General features: G+C 50.8%; 1 protein-coding gene and 1 long non-coding RNA gene across 2 annotated transcripts in view; one reads left to right on the top strand and one right to left on the bottom strand.

The window, feature by feature from the left end:
- On the bottom strand, positions 445-20493 carry LOC106507755. Its single transcript, XR_001303996.2, has 3 exons — positions 20407-20493; positions 18768-18839; positions 445-715 (listed from the first exon to the last, which is right to left on the bottom strand). It is a non-coding gene; the product is annotated as an uncharacterized LOC106507755 (long non-coding RNA).
- The window catches only part of RIN3 (Ras and Rab interactor 3), a 131412-nt gene continuing 126378 nt past the window's right edge, over positions 19595-24628 (top strand). The window contains exon 1 of the mRNA XM_021099628.1: positions 19595-20077. Coding sequence (XP_020955287.1) covers positions 20034-20077 — 44 coding nt within the window. The 5' untranslated portion in view covers positions 19595-20033. The remainder of the gene's footprint in view (positions 20078-24628) is intronic.

A 24628-nucleotide genomic window follows, 5' to 3' on the forward strand; every position in this document is an offset into this window, starting at 1 on the left:
ACAAAATTTTAGCTCTCTTCCCCGTGTTGTACCATATATCCTTGTAGCCCATATTTTCATTTTTTGCCCTGAGCCTGGCCAATTATGATCTGGTCCTATTCGTCACAAATAAAGTTATTGTATCAGGTCTTATGAGAAATTGAGACGTGGGGGAAAGGTTCGGGTTAATTCTTTCCTTCTACGAAAGTGTCCTGAGTCCCAGCAGCCTCGGGTGCCACCATAATAACATGCCCATGAGTCACCTGGGCATCTTGTTCTTTCTTTTTTTTTCTTTTTAGGGCCGCACCCGTGGCATACAGACGTTCCCAGGCTAGGGGTCAAATCTGAGCTACAACTACTGGCTTACACCACAGCCCCAGCAACACCAGTTCCAAGCTACGTCCTCGACCTACACCATAGCTCACAGCAATCCGGATCCTTAACCTGCTGAGCGAGGCCAGGGATCAAACCCGCATCTTCATGGATACTAGTCGGATTCATAATCTCCTGAGCCACAACAGGAACTCCTCCTGGTGGCCTGTTAAAAAGCAGACTCTGGTTCAGCAGGAATGGAATGGGGCCGAAGACGCTACATTTCTAGCAAATTCCCAGGTGCCGCCGGTGCTGCTGGTCCATTTGGAACAGCGAGAGGGTGGCCCCGCCCACTCAGAGTGTGATCTGGGCACCTGCGCAGCCTCGCAGACTCTCTCCATCTGCAGCAAGACAAGTTTAGAAACTGAAAGAGCACATAAACATTTATGGCAATGAGACAAGTAGTTTTATGTCTGAACGTGTTTTTTCATTGCATTTTTCTAATAACTTTTTACTATACTGATAAAAACATCTGTCCATAATGAATTGACATTTTTAAAATATTTCAAAGACGATCTTTGCCACAGCTTCTACTTTGAATGAGAAGCTGTGCTTTAGATGAAAGAGGACCAACCCTCTTTGGTTTGAACTCTTTCCTGCTTCAGAGTCAATCCACAATGTGTGAAGGACTCGGACTTGGCAATTCCAGTCCAAGTAGCTGTGTGGGCCCTGCAGCCTTGTGCTCTTGGTTGGAAGCATCTCTCATTGTCCCACAGTCCATCAGGTACCACATGGCTTGCAAAGCCAATGAAACACAGGACAGAAACAGAAAATGTTGCCATTGCACAGACAGGGAAAATGAGGTTTCAGCCTCCGACGTGCCTCAAAGTCAGTATGATGAAAAATAATCCAATTTTTTTGAGTTCCCTGGTGGTGCAGTGGGTTAAGGATCTGGCATTGTCATTACTGTGGCTCCAATCACTGCTATGGCGTGGGTTCTATCCCTGGCCTGGGAATTTCCGCATGCTGTGGGTGCCCCCCTCCCCCAAAAAATCCAATTTTTTAAAGTGGGCAAATGTTCACAGCAATTGTTTTCACAAGAGCCAAAAAACTTGAAACAACTCAAATGTCCATCAACAGTGCATGGCATAACAAAGGATGACATAAATACAGACATGCTGAGATTTTGACCTTCTGCCCATTGGGACACTGCAAAAACGAATCTGACTAAGAACAATGAGGTTGAAGGTTCGATCAGTGGGTTAAGGATCCGGCGTTGCCGTGAGCTGTGGTGTAGGTTGCAGACGCGGCTGGGATCCCCAGTTGCTGTGGCTGCGGCGTAGGCGGGTGGCCACAGCTCCAATTCAGCCCCTCACCTGGAAACCTCCATATGCCACAAGTGCAGCCCTAAAAAGCAAAAAAAGAAGAAAAGAAATGCTGATATTATCACTGAGGGGGGAAATAATCTTACATATTGGACTCCAGGCGATGATATGCAGGCTCAAGAGATAAGAGGGTGAAAGGTGAAAGCTAACCAGTGTCTGCAACTTACTTCGAAATGTGTTGGAAATGTAAGATGGGAGTTCCCATCCTGGCTCAGTGGTTAACAAACCCAGCTAGTATCCATAGGATGCAGGTTCAATCCCCGGCCTCGCTCAGTGGGTTAAGGATCCAGGGTTGCGTGGCTGTGGTGTAGGCTGGCAGCTGTAGCTCCGATTCAACCCCTATCTTGGGAACCTCCATATGCCGAGGATGCGACCCTAAAAAAACAAAAGACAAAAAAAAAAAAAAGAAGAAAGAAAGAAAGAGTAAGGTGGCCACGTGAGTGAAGGACAGATGTGTGAATAAGCCCGTTTGGCAGCGTTAATGGCAGAACGGAGATGGCGGGAATGTGGGTGTTCACTGCACCGTTTCGTGTTTTTTTTTTTTTTTTTTTTTATTTCTCTGTAATGTTTGAAATTCTTCATAATGCTTGGGAAAAACCCCAAACTCTCCTCTGATCCCAATTGCCTCCTGCCCTGCCCCCCTCTCGGTAGTACCAATATCTCAGGGGTCATCAGTGGCAAAATGTCAGCTCCTCCCACCACCTCAGCACTAGACACAGTGACCTGTCTTCTCATTTTCTCCCTTGCAATCATTTTTGCAGCCTCTCACTTCCTTTCTGCTGCAGCCGTCACCTCCCCACTGTCAGCGTTCATCTAGTTGGTCCAGGCCACAGCCTCCAAGCCCGTCTCCCCACCTCCCCTCTCCTTCCCTTCCCAGTCCAGCCTTCACTCCAGCATTTAAAAGATCCAGCATTTAAGGAGTTCCCATCGTGGCACAGTGGTTAACAAATCCGACTAGGAACCATGGGGTTGCAGGTAGGTTCGATCCCTGGCTTCGCTCAGTGGGTTAAGGATCCGGTGTTGCTGTGAGCTGTGGTGGGGGTTGCAGATGAGGCTCAGATCCCACGTTGCTGTGGCTCTGGCGCAGGTCGGCAGCTGCAGCTCCCATTAGACCCCTAGCCTGGGACCCTCCATATGCCGCAGGTGTGGCCTTAGAAAAGGCAAAAAGACAATAAATAAATAAATAAGATCCAGCATTTTAAAAATCCAGCAGCCTGAGGGATGTTTTAAAGCAGAAATCTGATTCATCCCTCTCCTGCTCAGAAACAGTCCGTGATTCCCAGTCTCCCCCACAGGCTACGCAGACCCTCCACAGCCATGACAGCGAGCTCTCCCTCTTTGCCTCGCATGATGCGCCTCCCCTCAAAGACTCTGCTGTTTCCTCTGCTTGAAGTGGTGACCCCAGCCCTTGCATGATTTCCAGCCCAGCAGGGCCCCCACACTTCTTTTAAGGCCTTCCTAGGCCTCCAGACCAGAATGAATCACCTGCTTCTGTTTTGTTCTGTAATTATCTTTTGTCTAGAAGCTTGCTTCTGTTATGATTTGGCAGTGATGCATTTGGAATTTTCTAGAACCATCTCAATAGGAAATATACTCAACCATAGCCTCCAACCACCACGGAAGGGCACCAAGTTGGGGATATCTAAACCACCCCTCTCAGATGGGCCCTAGAAATGAGAGAGAGCACAAAGCATTTTGTCACCCACTGAGTCATTCAGCAAACGTGTATTGAAAGCCTGCTCTGCGAGGATCCAGCCAACTGCTGGTTGCAGAGATGGAAGGCTGACCTCCAGTCGCTTCAAAGAGCACCCCCCCAACCCCCTCCAAGTTCTGGGAGGGCGTGAGCTCAGGAGCCAGGAGCTCAGACAAGGGGCACTCAAGCATCCTAGCAGTCAGGGGAGACACTGATTCAAGCTGTGGCTTAATGGATGAGGAGCTCCGGGAGTAGGATGAGGAATCACATACCCACAGGTAAGCCATGTATAAGTCAAATCACATCGAATATTTCATGATGGAAAAAGAGGCAGTGAATAACCAGGAGAAAATAAGACATAGAGACATTCAAATATTTTTTTTGGACCAAAAAAATGTTGTAAACAATGAATGTTGCCCGCCGTCAAAGCAGCTGCCCCAAATGGTGCACCCTAACGGGAATTCAGACTGAAGAAAAGCGGGAATACTGGCCCTAAATAGTTAAGATACATATCAAAGGAATAAGTTGTTTTTTCTTTTTAGGGCCACACCTGTGGCATATGGAGGTTCCCAGGCTAAGGGTTGAATCATAGCTACAGCTGCCAGCCTACCCCACAGCCACAGCAACACTGGATCCGAGCCACCTCTGCAACCTACACCACAGCTCATGGTAATGCCAGATCCTTAACCCACTGAGCGAGGCCAGGGATCAAATCTGCATCCTCACAGAGACAACGTCGGGTCCTTAACCCACTGAGTCACAGAAGAACTCTCAAAGGAATCATTTCAATGAGCCCAGTCTCTTGCGTCTTTCCATACATAGAAAAGCACCAAAATCATTAACTTGAGATGTGCTTTGGGATTATCAGCAATCCTTTGCTATTCAACTAAATGTTTCTTTCCAGCGAAAACTCTGATATATCCTGGGTCCTCCCTTACCTCTTTGGAACAGTTCTTCAGAGCTACCTGAGAGGCTGATTCCTCGGCTATAGCGAGGTCCATGGATAAACCGTAATTCTCACCTTTTAGGTTGTGTGGTTTTTTCAGTTGGTACTTTCCAGGTAGCTCAATGGAATATTCATGGGACCTATAGCAGGTGGAATAATGGCCCCCAAAGATGTCCAATTCCTAAGTCCCCAGAACGTGTGAAAATGGTACCTTACACAGCAGAGGTAGATCTTGAGGTGGGAGATTATCTTAATGGGCTCAGTGTAATGACAAGGGTCCTTATTTAAAAAAAAAAAAAAGAAGAAGAAGAGTTCCCATCATGGCTCAGCAAATCAAAACTGACTAGTACCCAAGAGGACGCAGGTTCAATCTCCCGCCTCACTCAGTGGGTTAAGGATCCAGCATTGCCATGAGCTGTGATGTAGGTCGCGTCTGCTGTGTTGGCTGTGGTTGTGTCATAGGCCAGCGACAACAGTTCCAATTTGACCCCTAGCCTGGGAACCTCCATATGCTGCAGGTGCAGCCCTAAAAAGACCAAAAAAAAAAAAAAATAGGGATTTAGGAAGAGAAGTGGATGTGATGATGGAAGCAGCGCTCATAGTGATGTGGGGCCACAAGCCAAGGAATTCTGGCAGCCTCTGGAAATAGGAAAAGCAGGAAACATTTTGTCCTAAAGCTTCCAAAACTGCGAAAAACTAAGATCCTGACACCTACAGCACAGAGTTGTTGGGCCCAAGAAGTGAGATAATGGGTTCTGACTGCCTGGTCCAAGGCCTCCAGTTCAGCCAGCACCTGGGAGAGGCAGCTGTTCTCGCAGGTGGAACTACAAACCCGGTGCAGCAACCCATGGACCTCCCCAGCTGCAGGTCTGACTCTCGTTCCCCCATGACTTTCTCTCCAGAAGGTTTATCTCCCCAGGGGAAGGGAGGGCACACCCTTGACATCTCGAAGGTGGGACACAGGCTTGGGCATGGAGAGGATTTGAGGAATTTAATTACTGTGCGAAGAACCAAGCCTATAGGGCAGGATAAAGCTTTCTTCCATTTCAGCGAGAAGATTAGATAGCCTTGAGATTCAGCCCTGGGGCCAGGGAGAGGGACAGAGAGAAATTGGAAGGGTGGTTTGATGGGATGGTCTCAAACTGCCTTTTTGGGGATTTCTGCCCTCAGAGGAAGCATATATGAGATAAATCTTTGGGGAACAGAAGGCCGAGGGCTTTTTGTGACAAGGTCTCTCTGGCCAAACATTGCTCGCCACCAAAATTTAGTTTCCATCTGTCACCATACAGCTCACCCCCTTTTCCCATTTTGTCCCCCCCCAACACCCCCTCCCCTTCCCCTCTGGTAATCACTACTCTGTTATGTATATTTACATGTTTGGTTTGGTTTGTTCATTAAGAAAGCTATCCCGGGGTTCCCGTCGTGGCGCAGTGGTTAACGAATCCGACTAGGAACCATGAGGTTGCGGGTTCGGTCCCTGCCCTTGCTCAGCGGGTTAACAATCCGGCGTTGCTGTGAGCTGTGGTGTAGGTTGCAGACGCGGCTCAGATCCCGCGTTGCTGTGGCTCTGGCGTAGGCCGGTGGCTACAGCTCCGATTCGACCCCGAGCCTGGGAACCTCCATATGCCGCGGGAGCGGCCCAAGAAATAGCAACAACAACAACAACAACAACAACAAAAAAAAGACCAAAAGACAAAAAAATAAAATAAATAAATAAATAAATAAATAAATAAATAAAAAGAAAGCTATCCCATTTACAATCTCAACACAAAGAATAAAATACCAAAGAATAAATTTAACCACGGAGGTGAAAGACCTGCACATTTAAAACTATAGGATGTTGTTGAAAGAAATTGAAGACACAAATAAATGGAAAGATAGTCCATGCTCATGATTTGGAAGAATTAATATTGCTAAAATGTTGATTACCTGAAGCAACGTACAGATTCAAAGCAATCCCCTTCAAAAATCCCAAGGACATTTTTCACAGAAGTAGAACAAGAATTGCCAAAGTTTATGTGGAACCATCTACAGGTGGTAGACCTCAAAAAGCCCAGGTAATCCTGATAAAAAAAGAACTAAACTGGAGGTATCAGACTATGTTATTTCAAACTATGTCACAGGCCTATAGTAATCAAGACATGATAATATTGGCAGGAAAACAGACACATCGATGGAAAAGAACTGAGCCTAGAAATAAACCCACACGTACACGGACAATTTACGACAGAGGAGCAAAGAACATACCATGGAGAAAGGATGGGGCTTCCTGTCATGGCTCATTGGAAATGAATCTGACTAAGATCCATAAGGAAGCAGGTTCGATCCCTGGCTCAGGGGGTTAAGGATCCAGCGTTACCATGAGCTGTGGGGTAGGTCGAAGACGCAGCTCAGATTCTGCATTGCTGTGGCTGTGGTGTAGGCTGGCAGCTGCAGCTCTGATTCAACCTCTGGGTTGGCAACCTCCATATGCTGCAGGCGTGGCCCTAAAAAGCAAAAAAAGAAAAAGAAAAAAGAAAAGGGAGAAAGGATAATCTCTTTAATAAATGCTCTTCTAAAAATTGAGTGATATGCAAAAAAGAAACAAAGAACGAAAAAATAAAGAAACTAGACCCCCATCTCATGATGATAGGGATAGACTAGGATAGTTACACAGATAGTTGTACAGGTCCCAGCAGGAGACCATAGGCAGAGAAGAAAACTTTGGGGAGACCACTGTAAGTTAATGGTGGTTCAAGGAAGCTATCAGGGGGTTCTTGGTGTGGCCCAGAGGGTTAAGAATCTGACTAGTATCCATGAGGATGTGAGTTCAATCCCTGGCCTCGCTCAGTGGGTTAAGGATTCAGTGTTGCCACAAGCTGCAGTGTAGGTTGCAGATGCAGCTCAGATGCAGCTCAGATGTGGTGTTGCCTTGGTTGGGGTGTAGGCCAGCAACTGCAGCTCCAATTCGACCCCTAGCTCCAGGAACTTCGATATACCATGGATGCAACCCTAAAAAGAAAAAAAGAATGCCATCAGAATGTTGTGGAATGAAGCAGGTTTGCTTAACTATAAAGCCATCAATAAAAGCACGTGATATGTGTCACGTCATTAAGTGAAAGATAAAATGAGGCCCTGCATTCAAGTTCAGCAAGATACTGATCCTTAGGACCAAGGAGAGGAGTTTAAGGGAAAGAGGACATTCCAAAGTAGGAGACCCTTATTTTAAAGAAATCTGAGATGATTCAACATATTTCAGCATGATTTGAGTAAACACGGTGACCGTCCAAATAGGTGTATTGACTCTCATAGGGTCCAATACGCCTTCCCCTACGCGAAGGAGGAGCTAGTGAAATAAACCTGACATCTACTCACAGAGCGAGGAAGAAGGCAGTCTTTTCCGACTCCCCTACTTTCCTTGGGTTATAAAAATGGAGCCCACCTAATCCTCGGGCAGAGCCTCCCCGCCTGCCTGCTTGTATCTCTCACAAGTGTCCTAACTTAATAAATCTACTTCTTGCCTCTCCCTTTGTCTCTCGCTAAATTCCTTCTGTGCTGAGACACAAAGAACCTGAGCATCGGTAAGTCCAGACACCAAGTGAGTGATTCTAATTTTTAAAAGAACTGAGTTCCGTGGCATACGGAAGTTCAATCTGGGTTTAGGCTGATTTTAAGTCAGAGGTGTTTCGGTTTCAACACCATACACAAAAAAATAACTCGAAATGGATTAAAGGCTTGACTGCAAGGACCTTCAACCATAAAACTCCCAGGAGGAAGTGGGCAGGTTGATATCAGTCTTAGCAACACCATCCAGACATATCTCCTCAGGCAAGAGAAACAAAAGCAAAAATAAAGGGGACTACATCCGGCCAAAAAGCTTCTGCACGGCAAGGGAAACCATCAACCAAATAAATTAAAGGAAACCTTTCCAATGAGAAAACGTATTTGCAAATCACATATCCAATTAAGGGTTAGTACCCCAAATATATAAAGAACTCGTGCAACTCAGCAACAAAAAAAGACCCAATTTTTAGAAGGGCAAAGGACCTGCATAGACATTTTTCCAAAGAAGATACACAGATAGTCAATGGGCACATGAAAAAAAAAGTTCCAACATCACTATTAGAGAAATGCAATCAAAACCATGTGAGTTATCACCTTATACCTTTTAGAATGGCTGTTATCAAAATGGCAAGAATTAACAAGTGGTGGCAAGGATATGGAGAAAAGGGAACCCTCGTACACTCTCGGTATGAATGTAAATTGGTGCAGTCAACCATGGAAAACAGTGTGGAGGCTCCTCATAAAATTAGGAATAGAACTACCAGATAACCCAGCAATCCCATGTCTGGGTATTTATCCAAAGAAGACAAGAACACCAATTCAAAAAGATACCCACACGCCCCTGTTCATCACAGCATCGTTTACAAGGGCCAAGACATGGAAACAACCTAAGTGCCCATTAAGCAATGGGGATGAAGATATTAAAGATATACATATGTATGGTGGAGTTTCCTTCGTGGCTCAGTGGTTAACGAAGCTGACTAGGACCCATGAGGATGTGGGTGATTCCCGACCTCGCTCAGTGGGTTAAGGATCCGGCATTGCCGTGAGCTGTTGTATAGGTCACAGACATGGCTCGGATCTGGTGTTGCTGTGGCTGTGGGCTAGGCTGGCACCGAATCGACCCCTAGCCTGGGAACTTCCATATGCCACAGGTGCGGCCCTAAAACGCAAAGCAAACCAACCCACCAACCAACAAACATACCTATGTAAAATAGATTTAGGCATTTAAAAAAGGTGGAATCCTGCCATTTGTGACACCATGGATGGCCCTTGAAGGTATTATGCTAAATGAAGTAAGTCGCATGGAAAAATACCATGATTTCATTCGTATGTGGCATAGTAAGGAAAAAAAGGGCAAACTAAATGAAAAAAATCAAACCAAATCAAATCAAACATGTAGATATATTGTCCAGTTTTAGCAAGAATCCTGCCAAGTCCTTTTAGCCAGACTCTTCCATTCCCCATACCATTCACCTTCAATAGCTGACCCCGTTCTTCAGCTCCCACTGACCCCAGGTGGTGTCTGTTCAGCCTGCCTGCCTTCAGTAGGAATCCTGTTAGGTTGGTTTAGTCAAAATCCCCCTCACCCCAATCTTATCTCTTAATATTTTGCATCCGCTGACAGCCCCCCGCCCAGCCAGCTCCTTGGGTACAAATCCCATTTTCCTTTGTTGTACGCAGAATCCAACCCAATCTCTCTCCTCCGCTCTAAGACCCCACTGTACTGGTCCCCACAGCCACGGTGATGGTCCTTCTTGAATAAAGCCCATCTGTTGTTTTTTTTTCTTTGTCTTTTCTAGGGCCTCACCTGCGGTATACGGAGGTTCCCAGGCCAGGGGTCCAATTGGAGCTACAGCCGCTGGCCACAGGCATAGCCACAGCGACATGGGATCCGAGCCACATCTGCAACCCACACCACAGCTCATGGAAATGCCGGATCCTTAACCCACTGAGCAAGGCCAGGGATTGAACCTGCAAACTCATGGTTCCTAGTTGGAGCTGTTAACCACTGAGGCATGATGGGAACTCCTAGCCCACCTGTTTTTTAACAGGCATCATGGGAGTTCCTGTCATGGCTCAGCAGTTAACGAATCTGACTGGCATCCATGAGGATGCAGGTTTGATCCCTGTCCTCACTCAGTGGGTTAAGGATCTGGCACTGCCATGAGCTGTGGTGTAGGTCACAGATGCAGCTCGGATCCCACATTGCTGTGGCCCTGGCGTAGGCTGGTGGCTACAGCTCCAATTGGACCTCTAGCCTGGGAACCTCCATATGCCGCAGGTGGGGCCCTAAAAAGAGAGAAAGACAAACAAACAAACAAACAAACAACAACAAAAACAAGGCATGAATAATTTTTTTTTACTACTTGCCACATTCCACCTTGGGGCCTTTGGAGGAGGCGCAGTACAGGGTGGGTCAGAGCCAGCTGGCCAGGTGGCAGAGCCCAGGGGCTGGCGGCACAGCCAGGCTTGCAGAGAGGACACTCCCTGGGGGCAGGACCCATAGCGCCTCCTATGGGACCCCTGACCTGCAAGCCACCACTGACATGGGCCTCTGGGCCACGGGGATGGAGAGGCTCCCTTTGAGGCTGAGTGTGACCAAGCTGGAACCTTTCAGCACTGGAAGTCCCATGTCCTGGGAAACCCCTCAGGCCAGGGCAAACTAAAGTGGCTGGTCACCCCAGGCCAGGGCCAGGTTCATGAACATGTGGCCCACACCTAAAGGGTCCCACGCTTAGACGCATTTGGGTTTGGTTTAATGTTCTGCTCTTGCTGTCTTGAAATCTGTAATACCTTCTTTTTTTTTTTTTTTTTTTTTTTTGTCTTTTTAGGGCCACACTCTTGGCATGTGGAGGTTCCCAGGCTAGGGGTCAAATCCGAGCTGCAGCTGTCGGCCTACACCACAGCCACAGCAACGTGAGATCTGAGCCATGTCTGTGACCTATACCACAGCTCACAGCAACACTAGATATTTGACCCACTGAACCAGGCCAGGGATCGAACCTGCATTCTAATGGATACTAGTCAGATTGGTTTTCCACTGAGCGGAAACTCCTGAAATTTGTAATACTTTTTGAACAAAGGGTTACACATTTTTTTTTTTTTTTGTCTTTTTGTCTTTTTGCCATTTCTTGGGCCGCTCCTGCGGCATATGGAGGTTCCCAGGCTAGGGGTTGAATCGGAGCCGTAGCCACCGGCCTACGCCAGAGCCACAGTAACATGGGATCCGAGCCGCATCTGCAACCTACACCACAGCTCACAGCAACGCTGGATCGTTAACCCGCTGAGCACGGCCAGGGATCGAACCCACAACCTCATAGTTCCTAGTCGGATTCGTTAACCACTGAGCCATGATGGGAACTCCCTACACATTTTCATTTTGCATTAAATCTTGCAAATCATAAAGCTGGCTCTGCCCTCGGCCAAGACCTCCGTAACGGTCACACCTCGCAGGCCTCTGTGGATGACACCCCTGGCAGGCAGGGAGACCACGCCTTCCTTGCTGGTCCTCAGTATCACCCTGTTCAAGGCAGCAGTAATTAATAGCAGCTAAACTAAACCCACACATCCTTAAAGGCACCTCATGGCACCCCTGGCAGGGGCAGAGCTCAGGGTGGCAGGCCATCGGAGCACAGCCCGTGGAGCTGGCCGTCTGTCCTGTACTTATGCAAATCAACAAAGGAAAAAATAAAAAAAAATAAGTCGATGAAGGGAAATTGACATTTGTTACAAGCCTGCTGCTCAACACACAGCTGGCCGCCTTCCAAATCATCTTCGCAGAAGCCTCCATGATGCAGGCCTCCGCCTTTCCTCTGGAAGAAGAACCTGGGGCCCAGAAAGGCTAGGAAACTTGCCCAAGGTCACACAGAGGGCAAGAGAGGAGCTGAGAAGAGACTGTGCCATGTGGGGGCTTTTCGTTGTTTGTTTGTTTCGTCCTTTTAGGGCCACACCTGTGGCATATGGAAGTTCCCAGGCTAGGGGTCCAATCGGAGCTGCAGCTGCCAGTCTGCATCACAGCCATAGAGACACGGGATTGGAGCATCTTAAAGCAATGCTGGGTCCTTATCGAGTGAGGCCAGGGATCGAACCCGCATCCTCAAGGATCCTAGTTGGGTTCATGACCACTGAGCCATGATGGGAACTCCATACCATATGGTTTTGAAGCAGCCAGAGAGGTGCCCCCTCAGCACCCAGCCTGCCGCAAGGCAGCTCCTGAGGGCAGGGATTCCATGAGGGGGAGTGTCCTTACCTGAGGTCCCAGGAGCCTCCTGGGTAGTGCGCACCTGTCTGTGGAAGCTCACCTGGGACGGCGGCAGAAGCCCAGGCTGGACTTGCAGCCAAGAAGCCCAGCGCTGAGTCCTAGTTCCTCTCAAACTGACTGGCTTGTGGCCACTTCGTGACGCGAAAGAAACCACCCTGGTTTTTCTAATGAAGACGACGCCTTGAGGGTACCCCACTTGATGTTCAGAGGAAGTAAACATCCCCAAAACGGAGAAGTGAAAGAGAAATAAATCACGGCCTCACTCCCACGTCAAGACAGAGCATCTTTTTTGCCACGCACGCTATCTTGAGAAGTAAGTAGGTCCTGCTCCCAGGGCTTTCCTCACGTCACTGTCACCTTCCCTTTGCCTGGCCTTCCCTTATTTCTACCTATTGAAATCCTACTCCAGAAAATGGCCAAAACACAGTGGCTTCAACAGATAAGATTTTATTTCTCTCGCATGTGGAAGGAGACAGGCGTGCTCCGTCCAGGCTGTTGTGGCACCCCGTGGGGCTGGTGATCCAGCCTCTTTCTCTATTGTGGCTCTGTCTTCCTTGGGATATAGTTTCTGCCTCATAGCACAAAACAGCTGCCTAACTTCATCTTGGCTGCAGACTCATAAGAGATCCTGAGTCAGACCCAAGCCATTAAGCTGCTCCCAAATTCCTGACTCAAGAAAACTGTGTCTGATTAAAGAGTTTATTGTTGTTTAAAGCTGTTAAATCTGGGGGTAGCTTGTTATGCATCAATGAATAACTCAGGTTTAGTCTGTTTATTCAACTGTCCTGAGCCCCCAACCTGAACACACGTGGATGATTCAGACATGGCTAAAGACTACCTACCAGAACATAAGGAGTTCCTGGGGCTGGGGCAGAAATCATGTCATATGTGTTCTTGCCCTTGGAGTCCTTGCCCCACCTTGGCACATAGTAGGGTCATAGGACCTGGCACACAGTAGGAGCTCTGCTTCCCAGAGAACAGCTTCCACCTCCTGGCTTGCCTGCTGGTAAATGAGCCAACTTAAGAGATGATGAGCTGTTCATGTTCAATCATCTGGCCTCGTGTCAAAAATGCGGGTTTGTTTCTCAGAGGTCACTGTTTCAAAGCCTCTTTCCATTCCCTCACTCCGCACGCTGCCAAGAGGCAGGACAGTGCAGAGCAGGCTGTCCTTTCCTGAGCCAGCGGCCTTCCCCTGCCTGCAGCTGATATTCAGCCTGTGTCCTTCAAGGCCAGCAAAGGACTGCCTCCACCTTTGGGCCTTCCTGGTCATCCTGGGGGTGGGGGTGGGGGGGCAAAGAAAGAAAACGATCTTGAAAATTGACTCCTGATGCTGCATCTTTGTGAACCACATTGTCAGAGCAACTTGAATGATACCTATAGCTCATGCTTTATTTTCTTAAATAATAAAATATGTAATCCCCTACTGTAGATGCCACCTAGCCAACTGGTTTGCATAGAACGCTTTCACTGCTCTTTGCCAAAACTCTCGCACCTGTAACCAAGCTATGACTGCAACTGATGAGAGACAGAAATGTCCATAACACAATTTTGTTTACACTACTAGGAACAAGCAAAGCAAAACAATGACGATGCATGTCAGAATTTTACCCATTTGTCGATGACATGAATGACTTCTCTGCAGAATCAGACAAGTTTTTGAAAACCAGGAGAACATTGGCTTAATTTTTTGTGCTTTTCATCACATAAGGACTAATGATATGACATACCTTTAGAAATAGCTTTTTTGCAGCTGAACTGACATACAATAATTGTACATGTTTAAAGTGTATATTTAGGAGTTCCCGTCGTGGCTCAGTGGTGAACGAATCCGACTAGGAACCATGAGGTTGCAGGTTTGATCCCTGGCCTTGTTCAGTGGGTTAGAATCCGGCGTTGCTGTGAGCTGTGGTGTAGGTTGCAGATGCGGCTCGGATCCCATGTTGCTGTGGCTCTGGTGCAGGCCGATGGCTACAGCTCCGATTGGACCCCTAGCCTGGGAACCTCCATATGCCACGGGAGCAGCCCAAGAAATGGCAAAGGTGTGTTTCCTCCCACAAGCATGAAATCTTCTCTAGGACAGGCCTTCCATGTCTTTCCAGAACCTCACTGGTGTCGCAACTTTGTAGACGGTATGAATTAAGGACATTCTTCATCCTACTTTTAGCTCCCCTTCTGACAGCACAAAGCAGGGACAATCCAAACAATGACATAAGACCCAGAAATGGAGAAGCCTTTCTTCCTGGTTATAATTCCTCCACTGGACATTGGTGAGGAGGAAGAAAAAATGGAAAAGGAGAGTGTACCACCTGCTCCTAGGAGGCCAGCGCTCACAATGAGGAAAGCAAAGGCATGGGAACGTTACAGTGGCTAGAGATATGCACGCAGAGCAGGTTAAGAGGGCACTCCAGTGGGGAGCAGATGGGCTCTTCAGAGATGGACCTTAGAGTCACATGAACCAATGCAGCTGACTGGGCGGAAGAGAAGTTCCCAGGGAAAGACGGTGGAAGCCTTCAGTTTCTACCAGAGTGATGGGTGGGGGTGGCCTAGGGGAAATGGGGACATCAGACAAGAAGCTGCCCCAATAATCCATGCTGGGGGATGCTTGAAATGCTTGGGGTGAGGGGGCGTTCCCATTGTGGCACAGAAGAAACAAATCCTACTAGTACCCATGAGAATGCAGGCTCAATCCCTGGCCTCACTCAGTGGGTGCGGGATCTGGTGTTGCCATGGTGTAGGTTGCAGATGCAGCTCAGATCCTGCATTGCTGTGCTGTGGTGCTGGCCAGCAGTGGTCACTCCAGTTTGGGCCCTAGCCTGGGAATTTCCATATGCTATGGGTGTGGCCCTAAAAAGCAAAAACAAAAACAAAAAAAACTTTGGTGGAGGCTTCTTCAGCTCATGAGCACCCTCTCTCTCTGAGACTGCCTACCTCCCCTCACAGCCAAGATGGGGCAATCAGATTATCCCTGCAGAGAGTGAGGAATTGATGCTGCAGGATGCTGGTCAGTCTCCGTAGAGCTGTGACCGAGACATAGAAACTTGTGGGTTGGGGATGGTCTGTCTGCAGAGAAAAGGGAAGAAAGATGGAGACCTGCAGAGAGAGGACAATGAGGCAGAATTCCAGAGAGTGGGGCTAAAGATATTGGGCTTGGTTTTAGGAGAAAGACCCAGAGCACCTCTTCTGGGGTCCCACCCTTTCCAAAAGGTGGGGAATCCCTGTGCACCTCCAAGTTCCACCAGCCACTCCTACATCTGTGTCAGACTCACCTTCCTGCCACTTGGAGCCTCAGAATGGACCCAGGCGAGGAGGGTGTGGCCAGATGCCAAGCCAACCTCCATAGGGCCCTTAGAAATACTTCTTTAGCCAGCATGCTTTTTTCAGAAATCTGAGACAGTGCTGTAAAAATCCCTATTCACTGTTTTCTCTCTCTCTCTTTCTCTCTTTCTTTCTTTCTTTCTTTCTTTTTCTTTCTTTCTTTCTTTCTTTCTTTCTCTTTCTTTCTTTCTTTCTTTCTTTCTTTCTTTCTTTCTTTCTTTCTTTCTTTCTTTCTTTCTTTCTTCTTTCTTCCTAGTTTTTAAGGCCCAGGCCCTCGTTCTTATAGACATCTATTGGCGAAAACTGAAAAGAAGCAGCTGCTTTTTCCAGAGCCCGGTTCTCAGGTCACCCCAGCCCCTACCCAGTCAGTGCAGACATTGCATTCCCAGCTGGCCCTGAGGATACCGATTGATTTTGCAATAATTAAGCTGCCCCCCCCCCAAAAAAAGATTTCTCAAGAGTGACAGGGAATGGAAATGTGGGAGTTTTGGGGGTTCAGAAAAAGATGGGAAAAGCCCCAGAAAGAGAACGGTTTTCTGTATCTATGTTTGCAAAACCAGCTATCCCAAACAGCAAGCATTTTATTATATTTCACGATTTCACCAGTCAGGAATTCAGGCCGGGCCTGACCAGTGATTCTCCTGTTCTCTGTGACACTGACAGAGGTCACTGCATGATACTTAGCTGGCTAAATAGAGGGGCTGCTCTGGAGGATCCAAGATGGCTTCACTCACATGTCTGGCACCTTGGCAGATTTGCCCAAGATACTCAGCCTACAAGCCCAGGAGGATTTGAGCCCCGTTTGTCTGACTCCACAGCTTTGCCCTCCTCCGGCCCTTCTCCACACCCCAGGAGGCTCACCCACAGGGACTCCACACCCTTAGGGATTGACCGATGGTCTCCCAAGCCCTGTGGCTTCCAGCCTTGGCCACTGGGGGCCCCACTACCTGCTGGAGGTTGGAGGGAGGGAGGTGATTCTGAAGAGTGATTTACCTTCATCCCTGGACTGAGGGGCCTTGATGCTCTTCCCTGGTGGACTTTCTACAGAACAGGACTCTGCTTTGGGGTCTGGTAACCACACTCTCTCCTTATCGTCAGGCTGAGGGAGGTACTAGATCTGAGAGTTACAGCACAGACCCTCCCCCACTACACGTTTATTAAATCTTCCTTAAATTATCCTAATCAGAAGTGCCATTTGTTTCCTGTGAGATCCGACTGATATATTTGGGCTTAGTCATAAAACAAATAACAGCTAAAATTTCTTGAGCACGTCCTACGTGCCAGGCTCTGTTCTAAGCCCCATATAGCTCATGCAACATTCACGGAATCCCAATGAAACAGGCATTGGTTATTATCCCATCTTATGGATGAGGAAACTGAGGCACAGAGAGGTGACATAGCTTGTCTAAAGTTACACAGTATGAAGTGGCAGAGCTGGGATTTGAACCCTGGCAGCCTTATTCAAGCCCCTGCTCTCATCAACTACTTTCTATAGCAGGAAAATTTCTGCCTTTCCTCAAGGGTTCTCATCCAACTCAAAGCAAGATTTGGGGTGATGATGCAAAACGAAACTGTACTGTGAGATTTTTTTCTTCATTGATCATCTCCCCAAAACTCAGGTGAGGTTTAGAGTTGACCTCTTAAAGGTGACTTTCCCCTGAAAATTCCCGCAGGAGGAAGGGGAGGCTGAAGAGCATGTGGAGGTGAGAGCCACCCCATGAGGACCTCGGAGAGACAAAGCAGCCTCTTATTTGGGGGCCACAAATGGAAAGTTTATTTACTTCTTCATCCTTACAGTCCTGCCACACTGCACACCTTCCAGACCCAGCAAGGAGTGGAAGGTGGAGGGAGGGGCTGCAGCCAGGAGTCTCTGGGTGATGACGAACAGAAACCCGACTCAGGGTGTGTTTGAGTTTTTTTATTTTACTTTGTCTTTTTAGGGCCTCACCCACAGCACACAGAGGTTCCCAGGCTAGAAGTCAAATCAGAGTTATAGCCACCGGCCTACACCACAGCCACAGCAACATCAGATCCAAGCCTCCTCTGCGACCTACACTACAGCTCACGGCAATGCCCGATCCTTAACCCACTGAGTGAGGCCAGGGATCGAACCTGTGGCCTCATGGATGCTAGTCAGATTCGTTTCCGCTGAACCACGACAGGAACTCCATTGTGTTTGAGTTTTTTAAGAAGGACTATATTGGTTCTTGTACCTGAGATGTCTCACGGTGCATCTGGCTTTAAGTCTATCAGGATCTAGGCCTCGAAGATGTCACTAGGGCATGGTCTTTCTGCATTGCTTTCCTCCATCTTGCCTGTCTTCTTGAGCACCACTTCACCTCATGGTGGTCCAGGTGTCTCTTGGGCTGCCCCAAGTCTATACTCTCCCAGACTAAGGCCAGCTTGGGGGGAGGGGAAGACGGCTGGCATTCCCTGACAGTGCCAACAAAAAGTCCCAGGGAGGGATCTTATTGGCCCAGCTTTGGTCATGTGTTCATCCATAAGCCAATCACTGGGCCCAGTAAGTGTAGGGCTCTGATTGGCCAGACTAGAATCATGTGTTCCCTCTAAAATGGCGGTAGAATCTTGTTATCTTCATCTGAACCCAATTGAGGAGAGGTGACTCCTTAAATGGAAACCAGGTTCCAGGGTGCTGTTAACCAAAAAAGGTGAGGGTAGAGGAAAGAGCTTGCCGGCCCAAAGAGCAGTAGATTTCACTTCCCAGTAGGAGCCCTGAGATCCATTCCCAGGAGAGAAGTGTGCAAAGGGGACCCAGGAAGGGGTCTGAGGGCAACCTTGGCAGAGGCCAGAACTACAAGGGGCTGCTCAGATTTCTGGAATCTTGGCGCCTCCCCTTTGGTCAGTTGCCAGCAACAGGGTCAAAGTGGGACCTCGTCAGGTGGCCACCGGAGGAATCCTAACTTCACAGAGCAGGTAAGCAGCGGGCCTTGCAGAGGCCTCTGTGGGGATGAGACAAGACCCTTGGGGCTGATTCCATGGAACCGAGGCTTTAGAGGGGCTTGTCTTGAGTCTCTCAGAGGTGGCCCAGGGAGCTGAAGGAAATTTTTATTTGGGGAGGGGGTACATGGAAAAGTAGGGTTAATCACAGTCTAGATCAGTATAAAGGGGTCTGAAAGACTACTCTACGTGTGAGTGTTGGCTAGAACTCATCCCTGGGGCCCAGGGAGCCCCAGGAGCGGCCTAGAGGCTTGTTTTAGCAACAGCAAAGGACTAATCATGTCATTCTGGTGTGCCACCCCATTTACTCCCACCTTTAGAGATGAGCAAGCAGAGGGATGGAGGGTAACGCGGCCTCCAGATGCTTTTTACCTGGGCGTCAGTCCAGTCTGCACCTCATCTTGCTGCAAGCCACCTCCTTGCTTTAAGTCTCAGTTTCCTTATCTATGAAATAAAGTTAGATAGGTGGGTTTCAACTGGGAGGATTCTGGTGCCCAGGGATACTTGGCAATGTCTGGAGACATTTTCAGTTGTTACAAGGAGGGGGTGATGCTACTGGCAGAGGGGGCAGAGGCCATGGATGCAGCTGAACATCCTACAATGCACAAGACAGCTCCGACAACAAAGCATTATCCGGTCCCATATATCAACAGTGCCAAGGCTGAGAAACCCTGCAGTAGACAGAGGTCACCCTGCAGGGGTGCAGTCCTGACTAGTCACTGTGAAATGCTCTGAGGGCAGTCCTAGCTCAGGGAGGCATTTTGGAGTACCCAGGCATTTAGAAGAGTGGTCTTCTGGTCCCGCCAGGGTTGCTGTAGGTGGTGTATTTGTGTAAACTGACTGGCTTTCTCCCTCTGCTCCCATCTAAGTATGGTACCTAGGACAGGTGAATTAGATGCCTGGTGTGGCGGATGAACTGCCTTATGAGGTAGTGAGTTCATCGTCAGCGGAGGCATCCAAGAGGAGGCAGCATGGCCACCTGTCACAGATGTGGAGGAGGCTCTGGGACTGGCCTTGAGCGATTTTGAGGCTCCTTCAGACAGGAGGTAGGGCGGGAGAGTGCCCTGGGAAGAGCCCTTGGCCTCCCCACCTGCCCCACGTTCGTTCCCCCGCCTGCCGGAGGAGCAGAAGCGGGAGCGCCTTCCTTCCCACGCGACTCTGCGCCAAGTTGAAAACTTTTCTCTAAGTTTTTCTCCCGGGTCTCCGGAGCCGCCGGAGCGGCGGAGGCAGCACCCCGCGGCTGGACGCCGGCACCCAGCGCCTCGGTCCGACGCCGCCGGGTCTCGGGGTCGCGGCCGCCGGGCTTCCGTATGCCCCAGGGGGGCTCGGGGCCGCGAGCCGCCGCCGAGAGGCTTTTGACAAAAAAAAAAAAAAAAAAACTTGACCACCAAGGCCAGCCTCTTCCTGAAAGCCCCGCTCGCTCCGATACAGGAAGTAGAGGGAGCGAGCGCCCCAGAGCGCGGCGGCGGCGGCGGCGGCGGCGGCGGCGGCTTCCCGACTGGGCGCGGGGCTGGCGGCGGTGCCTGCCCGGGCCCTTCCCGAGGGCAGCGCCAGGGACATGCGGGCGCCCGGGGCCCCGCAACCCGCACCGCCCGGAGCCTGAGCCCCTGCGTTCATCGTCCCGGAGCTGCCGGCGGCATGATCCGACGGGCCGGGGCGCCCGCGCGAGCGGACCCCGCGGGGTAAGTCCGGGGCCGACGCCCCCTCCTCCCTCCGGGTCCCCGGGCCCCGGTCGGCCCGCGTCCCTCTCGCCCCACTACTCCTCCCCGCCCCCGAGGGTGCTCGAACTCCCAGAGGAGCCCCAGCCGCGGGACCTCGGGGTGTCAGGCTGAGACAGAGCCCCTGGCCACGGCCAAGGCCGGACCCGGGTTCTGCGCCGAAGGGGGCGGCCCTGGTGCCTCTGCAGGACCTGGAGACTTGGCTAAACTTTTAAGCCCAGACATCGCTCGCCGGAAAACCAGCCGGCACGTTAGGCGACCGGCCGGGCGGGTGTCAGAGGGGTGTCTCGAACCTGTCAGAGCCGGAGCGGAGGAACTGTGTGAACGCGGCCCCTTCCCCGGCCTCTAGTCCCGCTGGAAGGTTAACTGCAATCCCTTGCGGTCCGAGCCCCGCCAGCCTCCCGCTTCCGCCGCTCCGCCCGTGCCCCGCGCGCTTCCCTGGGTGCTGGCACTCGGCCGGGCATGGGGCTGGGGACCTGGGTCCCCGTAAGTTGGGACGCGCGCGGCCTAATAGCTGGCCGGCCCGCCTAGACCGAAGACCCACCGGGACCCCCTCCCCCACCCCTTTAGCGGGTGTAGGGACGGTGACCTTCGGACCGGCCTTTGCGAAGCCTGGGGCACGGGGAGGGTCCAGGGCGCACGAGCTGCGCGTGGCCTTCGGGATCCCCCGGGGAGAAGGTGCAGCTTGGAATGCGTGAAGCGGGACCGGCTTGGGAACTGGCTTTCGAGAGGGGTCGCTTGTTTCTTGTCCCCCACCCGCCACCTCGCAACCTCGAACTTTCGCACGGCGCTCAGGGCTGCGTTCCGAGGAGTAGGTTCCCTTGCCCCGCCCAGCCCAGCCGGCGTCCCGGGGAGCTTCAGAGGGTTGAGGAGGCTCCAGTGGAGCCAGATTCCTGGGAAAGCCTCTTAGACCTTTTCTGGGGGCCAAGGCTGATGGGCGCCCCTCGGGGGAACTCGCTCCCGGCTTTGGGGTTTAAAAGTCTCTGACTCCTTCAGCGATGGACACCCAGCTGCTGCCTGGCCTTCTCTGCGATCGCAGCTTCCAGGGCCTCAGTTCTCCCGCTGCTTAAAACAGAGGGCTGGGCTGTTCTTGAGCAGTTCCGAACTGGGGGGCAGCCTGGCCCCCACGCAAGTGGGAGGGGTGTCTCCGAGGGGCCTGTAAGCAACTGCCTCCGAATGTCTTCCTCCTCCCCTCTCCCCCATTTCCGCGCCAGCCGGGAAGTTCCGCCTGGAGGCTTTCCCTTGGAAATGGAAAGACAAATGCCACTGGGCTGGAGGAACTGGAAATTCTGTTGGGGAGGGGACCCCCCAGGGGCAAGTATCGACCACACCCAGTATTGATGGGAGGAGCTAGGAGTTTCCCAGGGAGGAAGGGGAGGTGAGGGGCCAGGGTCCTGAGCTCTCTGACTTCCCGTATTTTCCCCAGAAGGACCTTTCCTTACCTGCTTCCTCTTGCCTTTCTCTGTTCATGACTGGGTCACTTGCTTAAGCCTCTGCCCCTCATTACTTATCTATAAAATGAAAGTAATAGTAACTACCCTTTAAAGTTATTGTGAGAATTAAATGAGATAATGCATTAAAAGTTTTGCACATGGGCCTGTAGGGCAAGTTTGTACTAGTCATAATTCCTGCTGATTATCATGTATTGAGTGTAACCCCTCTGTTTGCCAACTGTTTAACCTTGGACAAGAGACCTGGCCTTGGCCTCACCTGTAAACTGGGCATAATAATAACACCTGCTTTGTAAGGTGTTATAAGGATTGGATGAATTAATATTTAAGTGGCTGCCCATAGGCAGCTAAAGTTTAACCCACCAGCTCAGATCTGCTTAGAACATCGCCTGGCACATCCCAAGTATTACGTAAATATTAGTTTGTTCCTAAAAATGCTGCTTTATTTAAAAGGACCTTTGGAGTTGGAAGAATTACTAGATAGCATCTTATTTAATCTCACACCCCGCACAGGAATCCCTTTGACAACATTCCCAAAAGATACTTGCATACCTCCAGTGATGGAGAACTCCCTACCACTGAGGTAGCTTTTCCGGCAGGCAGATACCAAAGAAAGGAATTCCTGACCTTAAGCTGTAGTCTTCCTCCAACTTCTCCCATTAGAGTCGCTGTTCAGAGGAGCCCCATCCTTCTTGACATGCAAATGCTAGAAGGCGGTTCTCAGGCGCCCCCCTGATCCTCTGTTCCTGGGCTGCACATCTACCTGTGTTACAGTGCTCAGAGATGCTGAGGAGCTATCCCGTATGACCTCTCACCCCCAGGCCGCCCCCAGATCCTGCTCGCCACTCAGGGCTGGGTCCTGAGTCCTTAACTGAGCTGTCTTTCCACCCTGCCCCCTGGAGCCCCCTCCTCCTCTCTGGCAGGAGATGGCTGTCCAGATGGCTAGGGGAATACCTCCCACCCCACACCCATAGGCTAGGAGGGGGTTGCCTGGATGTCAGCCCCTGGAATAGGAGTGTGAGGATCCTGGCAAGCAAGCTGTCTACTTCTTGCTGAAAACGCCGACAGGGGAGAAAGAAAATGCAGACAGGCTGCCCAGTGCTCTGGAGGCTGTCACTTCTCTCCTGCATTCATTCAATTTCGTTCAACAAATAGTATCTGCATTAGGTGGAGGCAGGAGCCCAGCGTTAATCCAAGCCCCAAGGTGGCCTGCAGCTAAGCTTCCCAGAAAAGACAAGGTCAGGGTTAGGGGTGTGGGACCAGGAGGGGATATTCTGGAGAAGGTGGTCAGGGAAGGTCACTCCCAAAAGCTGGTGTTTAGCTGAGGCCTGAGGAAGTGGGGAGACTGAGTCATGTTCCTGGGGGTGTGGGGGTGTGGTTGGGATGCGGGACACCAGGAGGCGGGGGGCGCTGGAGTGGAGTGGGGGAGAGGAGGATAGAAAAAAGGCTGGCAGGTGGGGTAAAGGCTTTGGGGGGTGCTCTGTGTGAGTGGGGTACGGGGGGCCACGGGTGGGGTGTGCACAGAGGGAGATGGTTTGGATTTGGGCTGTATGGAGGACAGATGGGGGAGCAGGAGCAGAGGCAAGGAGGCCCCTGTGGAGGCCGGGGGAGAATGCCGGGGTTGAGGGGCAGTGGGCATGGAAGACGTGAGAAGATGGAGCCAGAGGATTAGCTGGTGGAGTGCAGGCGAGGTGGGAGACAGATGCTGCTGAAGCTGTGACTGCCAGGCGGCCAGATGCTGGACTAACCGAGCGGTTGGCGTCCCTGAGGTCGTGTGTGCTCAGCGCCCACAAGCTTTCATGTAGTTGATAATCTGAGGGTCTGTGTAAGATTTTATTTGAGGAGTTCCCATCGTCGCTCAGCAAGTTAAGAACTCAACTAGTATCCATGAGGGTGTGGGTTTGATCTCTAGCCTTGCTTGGTGGGTTAAGGATCGGGTGTTGCCATGAGCTGCTGCTGTGTAGGCCACAGACTCGGCTTGGATCTGGTGTGGCTGTGGCTGTGGGATAGGCTGGAAGCTGCAGCTCTGATTGAACCCCTAGCCTGGGAACTTCCATATGCTGCTGATGTGGACCTAAAAAAAAAAACAAAAAAAAATTTGCAAAAGGATCCCAGTCTTGGAAAAAATGTGACCATCACAGACCTCATCCAATCCCCTAATATGACAGCAAGAAAAGAGACCCGGAAAGAGGAAGTGTCTTACCCAGGGTGGGGGGGGGGAGCTGGGCCTAGAACCCAGGACTCCAGAGCCGCGGGCCTGCAAGGGGCTGCCTGGGCAAGGCCCCAGGGCTTGGGAGAGCCCTGGCTTCCTGCCTTGTGCCTGACATAATGCAAGGGTCCTGCTGAACCCCTTAAGGAGCCCTTCAGCACTCGCGGTTCTAAACTGGGAGCTCTTCCTGACCGAGGCCCACCCGGAACAGGAGCCAGCGATGAATTCAGGGTCCCAGCTGCCACTCTGCTCACTGCCCTGGGTTTCTTTGCTTTCCAGGCCAGTGCTCCCAGGTGGTCCTGGCCGGCAGTCAGCTGGGATGCTCACCCGCTTCCAGACCCTAAAAGAGACTGGCCCACAGGAAGCAAAAGACTGCTCACCAGCCTAAGCCTTTATTTCGGGTGCTGAGAAGCCCCAGTGCTCCCCAAGAAGCCCCTGTGTGCCCTCTGAGAAGCCTCAGTGTACCCCGAGAAGCCCCAGTGCACACTGAGAAGCCCCAGGGCACCCCAAGAAGCCCCAGGGCACCCCTGAGAAGCATGGAGAAGAGCATGGGGTAGGGACCCGGGGTCAGCTCGGGGCTGGGGAGCCTCAGCCACTTGACAGGCCTTAGCCTGGGCCTGGGTCCCTGTTTCTTGGTCTTGACTGAGGTAGCACGTGTTAAAAGCTTAAAATACAACAAGGACTCCTGTCTTTCAACCCAGGAGATGAGGAAATCAAATTGGAAACCCGCTAGGAATGGGCGTGCCCTTTGAAGGGAGCACCTGCCCCGGGGCCCTCGCTGCCCTCTCAGTCCTCCCGGGAGCTCCTGCCTCCCAGCCCCGGGGCCAGAGCAGAGGGCAGGCAAGGACAGGTGAC

This window comes from Sus scrofa, chromosome 7, assembly GCF_000003025.6.
Source record: "Sus scrofa isolate TJ Tabasco breed Duroc chromosome 7, Sscrofa11.1, whole genome shotgun sequence".
In the NCBI taxonomy this organism is placed as follows: Eukaryota; Metazoa; Chordata; class Mammalia; order Artiodactyla; family Suidae; genus Sus; species Sus scrofa.